This window comes from Zingiber officinale, chromosome 1B (assembly GCF_018446385.1).
Source record: "Zingiber officinale cultivar Zhangliang chromosome 1B, Zo_v1.1, whole genome shotgun sequence".
Lineage (NCBI taxonomy): Eukaryota > Viridiplantae > Streptophyta > Magnoliopsida > Zingiberales > Zingiberaceae > Zingiber > Zingiber officinale.
In genome coordinates this window covers 118,547,813-118,557,300 of record NC_055986.1, presented here as the reverse complement: position 1 = coordinate 118,557,300, position 9,488 = coordinate 118,547,813, and the positions used below count along the sequence as shown (strand labels likewise).

Sequence of the window (9,488 nt, the reverse complement as noted above, 5' to 3'; positions counted from 1 at the left end):
TATGATTGGACGGTTTTTAAGAGTTCATACGTAGTCTTCTATTTGTCGCTGCGCATCATCAGTTGTTTTCATCTTTAGAAAAGTTATAAATGTTCTGAACAAATGATATGTAAAATGAGTGTAACGATGCAAGAGAATATTATTAGACAAGGTAAAAGAAAGTTTCAATTAATGTGAAAGTAACCCATTATACAGATTCTGACGACCAGTTAGATTACTTCACTTTTATTCTTACATATATCAAGACTATTTTTTATTATAAGCTATAAATTAGACTCCTAACCGAACAAGCAATCACTAATTGCAAATAGTTACTAGTTAATACATGGGAATTAATTGCAAATAGTTAGATTAATTGCATGAAATTTAAAATGAAAAATACGATGACACATCTAGCTCTCCACCAAATACATAGCAATATCTGCAGTAACTAATTAACTCAAATCACAACAGCTAAACAAATTATACATCTCCTAAGCAGCGTTACTAATTATGCTGCTTTCAAAAGTGCAGGAGCCATCTATTCCCTGGCCGAACCAGATCAGCATCTCGTCGAGCTCGGTGGAGAAACCATCGCCGAGTAGATTTGTCTGCAAGGAACCAGAACCAGCCAAGCCAATTCCGGCCGCTTCATCAAACGATTGTGCCTGGGAAATCATCGATGGACCCTGTCCGATTTTGGTCGACCACGAGGGTGGATTATTAGATTGTGTGTGGGTCCAATTGTTGCAGCCGGAATCAGGAATGGAATCGGCCTCATCGGCATCACCATCCTTACTAGTTCCTTTGCTCCGGCGGCGGTGTGCGCACGGTTCCCTTCGCGGCTTGCCGAAGAGCTTCTTCTTGAGCTTGGTGTTCCAGTAGTTCTTGATGTCGTTGTCGGTCCGACCGGGTAATTGCGAGGCGATTATAGACCACCTTAATTAATCAAAAGCATAATGATTAATTAAGGGAATGAATGGATAATTGTAGAATTAATTACTTGCCTGCTGCCGATGGTGATGTACAAACTGAGAATGACTCGGTCTTCCTCGTCGGAAAAGGCCCCGTGCTTGATGTCGGGGCGGAGGTAGTTGAGCCACCGGAGACGGCAGCTCTTGCCGCAACGTTTCAGGCCTAGATCAATTAATTTAATGAGGTAATTGCATCAATGAATAATGGGTCATTAGGAATTAGTTATGTACCGATCTTGTGGGGGAGGGCAATCCAGTTACCGCCCGTGCCGTGTTGATGGATGTAGGAGACGAGCTTGGCGTCCTCCTCCGGCGACCAGGGGCCTTTCTTCACGTTGGCTTTGTCGCAGCACGGCGCTCTTCCCATATCTTTGCTTGCGGCTGTACGTTGGTTCGATTCGAGGCTGGTTTTGGGTTTCGTCGTCGTGGATTCTGGCGGTGGTGGTGCCGGCGATCGAAGAGCGTAGATGTGGTGGGAGAGAGGAGTAATGATGCACCTATATATCATACAACACAGGTGAGAGAGACGGTGGGCAACACTTCTTTTTTCTGCGTATATATCATCACTATCCTAATTACATTGGGAAGACGATAAAGTCATTATTTTACAAATGAAGAGTGCAAATAAGTCTGAAATTTTCTAAACAGAAAATATTTATTAAGCTTCCAAATCTTTATATATAGACGCACTATGATTTCATTATTTTGCCATTGTCCCAAGCCAAAATTAAACTGAATAATCATTAATTTTGAGCTTTTACTAAAATAGATTGTTTCTATTTTACTTCAGCTCAACAACTAATCATCGATGTTGTCAGAGAAAATTTCCTGTAAAGCGAACTCCTAAAGTCCCCTATCTTCTTCGACGTGGAGAAGAGCTGATCCCCGGGTAGCTTCTGGAGTATGCAAACTGATCGTCGAGGCTAGTGTTCGACACTATCTCCGTAAACGATATTGCTCCGCTACGGTACTTAACGGATTGTTGCAATTCGTTCCCAAGATACAACGACGAACGTCTCGGAATCGTAGCACTCCGACTTCCGATACCAGCGAACCTTTTAGTAGACTTCTTGGACTCTTGTATGCACAAGATGAGATGAATGCTTGAGGAAGAGAAGAGAGGATTGAGTGAGTATTCCATCATCTGGAGGGTTCTATTTATACTGAAAGAAGAGGTTGAGTGTCCTTTGGGTGAGTGGATGTGTTCCTTGGGCTGGATCGATCTAGATCATCTATTCTGAAGGGTTGTAACCCTTCACTAAGCCCACTTCAATCTCATTCATCAGATCTGAGGAGTTGTGACCCTCAGATCCGCCTATTGTCATCGGCCATCGGATCTGGATCCATTGATTCGATGCTTCAGATCAAGTCTCATCCCAGGCCGTCAGATCGTTACTCTTTGCGATCTAACGCTCTAGATCGCATCACAAGCGATCCATCATACCTATTTGATCAACGTTGATCAACGGTAGCCATCCATTCCCTAAGTCAACTGTCCAGTCATCTCCCTTTGCGTGCGAAGTGCAAAGTGCGCCTACAAAGCGCCCATTGTGCACGTGCGCACGTGCGCACGTGGCGGGTGGCGGGTGGCGGGCTCACAGGTGCGAGCACCTGCTCGCCCTGGGCTAAGTGCACGTGCGCACGTGGCGGGTGGCGGGCTCACAGGTGCGAGCACCTGCTCGCCCTGGGCTAAGGGGTCACCTGTCCTTTTATTTTTTGTGTTAACTCCATTAACACATCTTCATTAATAAGTATAGAATACACATCGAGAATTTCCGATGTGGGACTATTCTCCCATGCACTTTATTAATGAATAATAAATGTTATTTTGTGCTGACTTTAAACATTAATTTCTCATTCACCCTTAATCGGTTTTGAGCAAATTAATAGTCTAAATCTATCTACGCGAATCGTAGATTTCAATTTTGAAGTCAATTACGACTTTCAACAATTGATGGCTTCCTTCCTCTAAATCGTTTTGGTCCATTTAAGGCCCCAATATCCAACAATCCCCCACATGAATGGAAATTAATGCAATGCGTGTATGCATGCTGACATTTTACAAGAGTCCAATCGATAAGTCATTGCATCGGGAGAGGTAGCTTGTGGTTTTAAACCTTCCGTAGTGAAATGCTATCGAGTATACTAGGCTGCGCAGTGAACGTGATGTCTTGAACTGCTCAGCTGTTGGTGTATACTTAGACAATAACACCTACACAGAGATCTATCTCACCTACTTTAGGTTCTCATGGTTGGTTCCGTTTCGGCCATGGATACCATCTTGGATTCATGAGTGTTTTATTGAAGCGGCCTATCTTCACACTCACATAGGTGACACTTCTATCAAGAGTATCCTACCATACTCCACCTTATCAGGTATAGAAGTCACTAAAAGCATAAGCTTAACCTCACTACATGAGGTAGGACAGCACAAATTCATCATAGGATTGGGATAGAGATAAACTATCTAATGTGCTGGACTACAACTTCTGTAACTTCGTTGTCCCATTGAACCAAGATCTTGGGATCTCCAGTCAACAAGGTTGGGTTACCGCTACAATCGTTTTTAGTTGTAGATTTTTAATCCCATTCCTCTTGATGAGCAGTATACTTGATCTCGACTCAACCCCTTCGTTAGAGGATATGCCAAATTATCTTTGGACTTAACATAGTCGATTGCAATCACTCCATTCGAGATCAACTGCCTAATGGTATTATGTCTACGACGTATATGTCGTGACTTCCCATTATACATATTACTCTGTGCCCTTCCAAGGATTGATTATCACAAGGATTAGTACTGCAGGCACAGGTTTCACCCAACTAGGAATATCTTCCAAGAAATTCCGCAGCCATTCAACTTCCTCACCTGCTTTGTCTAGTGCTATAAACTCGGATTCCATAGTTGACCAAGCAATGCAAGTCTGCTTAGTGGATTTCCAAGATACTGCTCCCCCACCGATCATGCATACATATCCACTAGTGGATTTGGAGTCTTTGTATCGATATCCAATTAGCATCACAATATCCTTCCAACACGGTAGGATATTTTCCATAATGTAATCCATAGTTCATAGTATATTTCAAATATCTGAGAACTCGCATCAATGCTTTCCAATGGGTGTCGTTTGGATTACTCGTAAAACGACTCAGTTTGTTGACCGTACAGGCAATATCCGGACGTGTGCAGTTTGTGAGATACATCAAACTGCCTATTATCCGAGAATATTCCAACTGCGATATGGTCTCACCATGGTTTTTCGCTAAGTGTTGACTTAGATCCATAGGTGTTTTCACTGTAGAGAGATCGTACGCATTGAATTTTTTCAATACAGATTCTACATAATGGGATTGTGTTAAAACTATCCCTTCTGATGTCCTGAGAATTTTAATTCCCAATATAACATCTGCTTGACCCATATCTTTCATATCAAAATTTCTGGTCAACATTTTCTTTGTAGTCATGATTACATCATGATTACTGCCCATTATTAGCATGTCGTCTACGTATAGACAGACAACTACATAGCCTTCAGGTGTTTTTGACATAAATACATTTGTCACATTCATTTATTCTGAATTCGTTTGACAGCATTACTTTGTCAAATTTTTCGTGCCATTGTTTAGGCGCTTGCTTAAGTCCGTACAACGACTTAACAAGTCGACACACCTTTTTCTCATTTCCAGGAGCCATGAACCCTTCGGGTTGCTCCATATAAATTTCTTCTTCCAACTCACCATTTAAGAACGCAGTCTTAACATCCATTTGATGTATTTCAAGGTCATACAGTGTTGCAATGGCTATTAGCACTCGTATGGACGTAATCCTTGTCACCGGTGAGTATGTATCGAAGTAATTAAGGTCTTCCTCTTGCTTGTACCCCTTGGCTACAAGTCTGGCCTTATACTTGTCAATTAATCCATCAGCTTTATACTTACGTTTTAGTATCCACTTACAACCTAATGGTTTATTACCAGAAGGAAGGTCTACTAATTCCCAAGTATGATTATTCATGATAGACTCAATTTCATTATTGACAGCTTCTTTCCACATTGGAGCATCGGGTCTAAAGAGAGCTTCACTTAATGTTCTTGGTTCCATTTCTGACATGAAAGTCATGAAATCTGGCCCGAACGATTTCTCAACTCTAGCCCGTTTGCTACGACGTGGCTCTTCACTTTGATCGTCAATAGTCCTTTTATAACAGCTAAGTTCGGTAACGTCATTTTTATTTGAACTTCCGTTGTTATCACTTTCAACGTTTCCCTTTTTATTTGGGAATACGTTTTCAAAGAATATCGCATTCTGAGATTCTATGGTTGTTCCCACATGTATATCAGGAATGTCTGATTTGTGAACTAGGAAACGATATGCACTACTATATGGGCATATCCGACAAATATCGCATCGAACGTTTTAGGTCCGATCTTTACTTGCTTTGGTTTAGGTACTTCGACCTTTGCCAAGCACCCCCACACTTTCAGGTATTTGTACGATGACTCGCGGCCTTTCCATAGTTCATATGGAGTTTTATCATTTTTCTTATGAGGGATTCTGTTGAGAATGTGATTTGCCGATAATATTGCTTCCCCCCATAAGTTTTGAGGTAAGCCTGAATTTATCAACAAGACATTCATCATTTCTTTTAGTGTCCGATTTTTACGTTCGGCAACACCGTTTGATTGAGGTGAGTAAGGCGCCGTTGTTTGATGGATAATGCCAGATTCTGTACAAAATTCATCAAACGGTGCACCATATTCTCCACCTCTATCGCTTCGAATTATTTTAATTCGTTTGTCAAGTTGGTTTTCAACTTCTGTTTTATAGGTTCTGAACGCCTCTAGGGCTTCGTCTTTACTTCTTAAAAGAAAGACATAACAAAACTTTGTGCAGTCATCGATAAAAGTAATAAAATATTTTTTACCTCCTCTAGTTTGCACAAATTTCAAGTCACATAGATCACTATGTATTAACTCTAGAGGAGTTGTTGTCCTTTCCACCGAATGAAAAGGTAGTTTCGTCATTTTCCACGCACACTTCACATTTGTGTGTTCCGTCAACATTGACGTTTGGTAATAAATTTAATTTGACGAGACGTTTGAGAGTATTATCATTCACATGTCCGAGTCGATCATGCCATAAATTAAAACACTCAACAACATAGCTGGAAGCATTTATTTTATTACCATCAAAATTTCGGAGTACAGGCATTACAACCATTTTGAATAGACCCTTTTCTAGGTACCCCTTTCCTACGAAGACACCATTCTTCGTAAGTACAAAGTTGTCTGACTGGAACACTAGCCTAAATCCGACCTTGACCAATGCCGCTCCAGAAACTAGGTTCTTACTGATGTCGGGAACATGGAGTACATCAATGAGTGTTAGCTCCTTTCCGGACGTCATCTTCAGAACAACCTTTCCAAGTCCAACAATTGGCGACGTCGTGGAATTACCCATATAGAGCTTCCTGCCATTTATCGGAGTATACTTGGAGAACATCGCTTTATCGGAACAGATATGACGAGTTGCTCCAGTATCAATGAACCACTGCTTCGGGTTGGTATCCACCAAGTTGGCTTCAAATACAACCGCAGTGAGATCCAAGTCCTCAAGAGAGGTTGCGACATGATTCGCAACATCCTTTGGCCCCTTGGTTGGCTTCTTTGGGCATCTGCAGTCCTTGGATAGGTGTCCTGCCTTTCCACAGTTGTAGCAGGAGCCTTTGAACTTCTTTGCTTGAGCCTTCTTTTTGAACTGCTTCGGCTTTTTGGCGTTCGGCTCGACCAGGTTGGACATTTCGTCTATAGTCCGCTTGGTTCCTCTAGAGTCGGATAACTTTCGATTATCCTCCTCTATTCATAGCCTCAGGATCAGGTCTTGCAGCCCTATTTCCTTTTGCTTGTGCTTTAGGTAATTCTTGAAATCCTTCCATGACGGAGGGAGCTTCTCAATTACCGCAGCAACTGCGAATGTCTCGTTCAGCCTCATGCCTTCGGCGTCCAGATCATGCATTATTAATTGCATATCTTGGACTTGAGATGAGACGCTTTTTGAGTCCACCATCTTGAAATCCAGAAACCGACCGACGATGAATTTCTTCAATCCAGCATTTTCGGTCTTGTATTTCTTCTCAAGGGATTCCCACAAAGATTTTTCCGTCTCCAGAGAACAATATACGTTATATAACGTGTTGTCCAAGGCGTTGAGTATATAATTGCGGCACAGAAAATCTCCATGAGACCACTCATCGCTAGCAGCCTTACTACCTTCCGTAGCGGCTGGCGTGTCTTTGTGCAAAAACCGTACAAGGTTTAGCGTTGTTAGATAAAACAACATCTTCTGCTGCCATCTTTTGAAGTCGATTCCGGTGAATTTCTCCGGCTTTTCTCCGTGCGGAATGGTTGTCGGAATGGCGGTCGGAACGGCCGTCGGAATGTCGTTGGTAGCCATATCAGTTTGCAGGAATATCGTTTACGACTGTTGATCCCCGGGTAGCTTCTGGAGTATGCAAACTGATCGTCGAGGCTAGTGTTCGACACTATCTCCGTAAACGATATTGCTCCGCTACGGTGCTTAACGGATTGTTGCAATTCGTTCCCAAGATACAACGACGAACGTCTCAGAATCGTAGCACTCCGACTTCCGAGACCAGTGAACCTTTTAGTAGACTTCTTGGACTCTTGTATGCACAAGATGAGATGAATGCTTGAGGAAGAGAAGAGAGGATTGAGTGAGTATTCCATCATCTGGAGGGTTCTATTTATACTGAAAGAAGAGGTTGAGTGTCCTTTGGGTGAGTGGATGTGTTCCTTGGGCTGGATAGATCTAGATCATCTATTCTGAAGGGTTGTAACCCTTCACCAAGCCCACTTCAATCTCATCCATCAGATCTGAGGAGTTGTGACCCTCAGATCCGCCTATTGTCATCGGCCATCGGATCTGGATCCATTGATTCGATGCTTCAGATCAAGTCTCATCCCAGGCCGTCAGATCGTTACTCTTTGCGATCTAACGCTCTAGATCGCATCACAAGCGATCCATCATACCTATTTGATCACATTGCAAAGTGCAAAGTGCGCCTACAAAGCGCCCATTGCGCACGTGCGCACGTGCTCACGTGGCGGGTGGCGGGCTCACAGGTGCAAGCACCTGCTCGCCCTGGGCTAAGGGGTCACCTGTCCTTTTATTTTTTTGTGTTAACTCCATTAACATCTTCATTAATAAGTAGAGAATACACATCGAGAATTTCCGATGTGGGACTATTCTCCCATGCACTTTATTAATGAATAATAAATGTTATTTTGTGCTGACTTTAAACATTAATTTCTCATTCACCCTTAATCGGGTTTGAGCAAATTAATAGTCTAAATCTATCTACGCGAATCGTAGATTTCAATTTTGAAGTCAATTACGACTTTCAACAATTGATGGCTTCCTTCCTCTAAATCGTTTTGGTCCATTTAAGACCCCAATATCCAACAATTACAATTGTAGTTTCATGGTTCATCGTCATTTCCATCATAGTCCTATTGAAAAGAAAGAGCTAGCTATCTTCACCTTAGCCCCCACTTTTACAACTTTGGACATCAATTTGGTTTGATTTACAAATAATCAAATATAAACCAAATCAAATCGAAACTGATCATTATTTTTTTTTTCAAATTACAAATCAAATTAAATAGTAGACATACTTAATATTGTTTTTGTTAATCTAGTGTACTAAACAATAAAGATTTACAATAATCTTTTGGAGGAGGACTTGGAGAAGACGTTGCTATTGTGAAGCTCACTGTTGCCAAGAAGATCATCACCTTGGAACCTTCTCAGAAATTTCACAAATCAAATTCCTCTTGATCTCCTCTTGATATGTTCCCACAATTCCTATCGTATGAACTTGGATGCCCTTTTATAGGAGGATTGATGAAGATGAAGGGGAAGGGGTGCCCCTTAGTCTCCTTAACTATGCATCAATGATGAAGACAAAGGGGAAGATACGCCCCTTCGTCTCCTCAATGTCCAACATCTCTCACTCGCCCAAGTCAATCCATGAATGACTTCTTGTCACAAAGACCATATTAGAACATCCAATTCATACATTAGGGAAAATGGTTCGTGCGACAGCAAGCACAATGAGCAATTACTGTTGGATCGTGTAATTCGATAGAGGGGGGTGAATATTGATCGGAAAGTCGTAGAGTAAGCAGTGGAAAAAATTGAGAACGAAAAAGTACAATGCTAACACGAACCTTTTTTACTTGGTTCGGAGCCTTAGTTGACTCCTACTCTAAGGCCCGTACTCGTTGAGTGCTTTCGTTGGGCAATCCACTAGCTATTCGAATAATTATTTTACAAATAGAAAGTACAGTTGCTTTAAAGAAATAATACCGACAACAAAGAGAAATAAAAACGAGGCGCGTTGTCGGAGGAGCGTTCGCATCGTCGCAGGAGCGTAGCACGACAGAGCAAACGTTGGAAGATCTTGTTGTTCGTTATTCTTTGCTCCAGGGTGCATCCTCCTTATATAGGAGGCT

The 9,488-nt window shown here is 41.9% G+C and overlaps 1 protein-coding gene across 1 annotated transcript; it reads right to left on the bottom strand.

The window, feature by feature from the left end:
• Positions 1–304: 304 nt before the first annotated feature.
• LOC121991259 (transcription factor MYB36-like) lies at positions 305–1,478 on the bottom strand. The gene is made up of 3 exons (XM_042545302.1): positions 1,185–1,478; positions 987–1,116; positions 305–918 (listed from the first exon to the last, which is right to left on the bottom strand). The coding sequence occupies exons 1-3, from the start codon at positions 1,459–1,461 to the stop codon at positions 474–476; spliced, it is 852 nt and encodes a 283-aa protein (XP_042401236.1). The 5' UTR covers positions 1,462–1,478; the 3' UTR covers positions 305–473.
• Between the last annotated feature and the right edge of the window lie 8,010 nt (positions 1,479–9,488).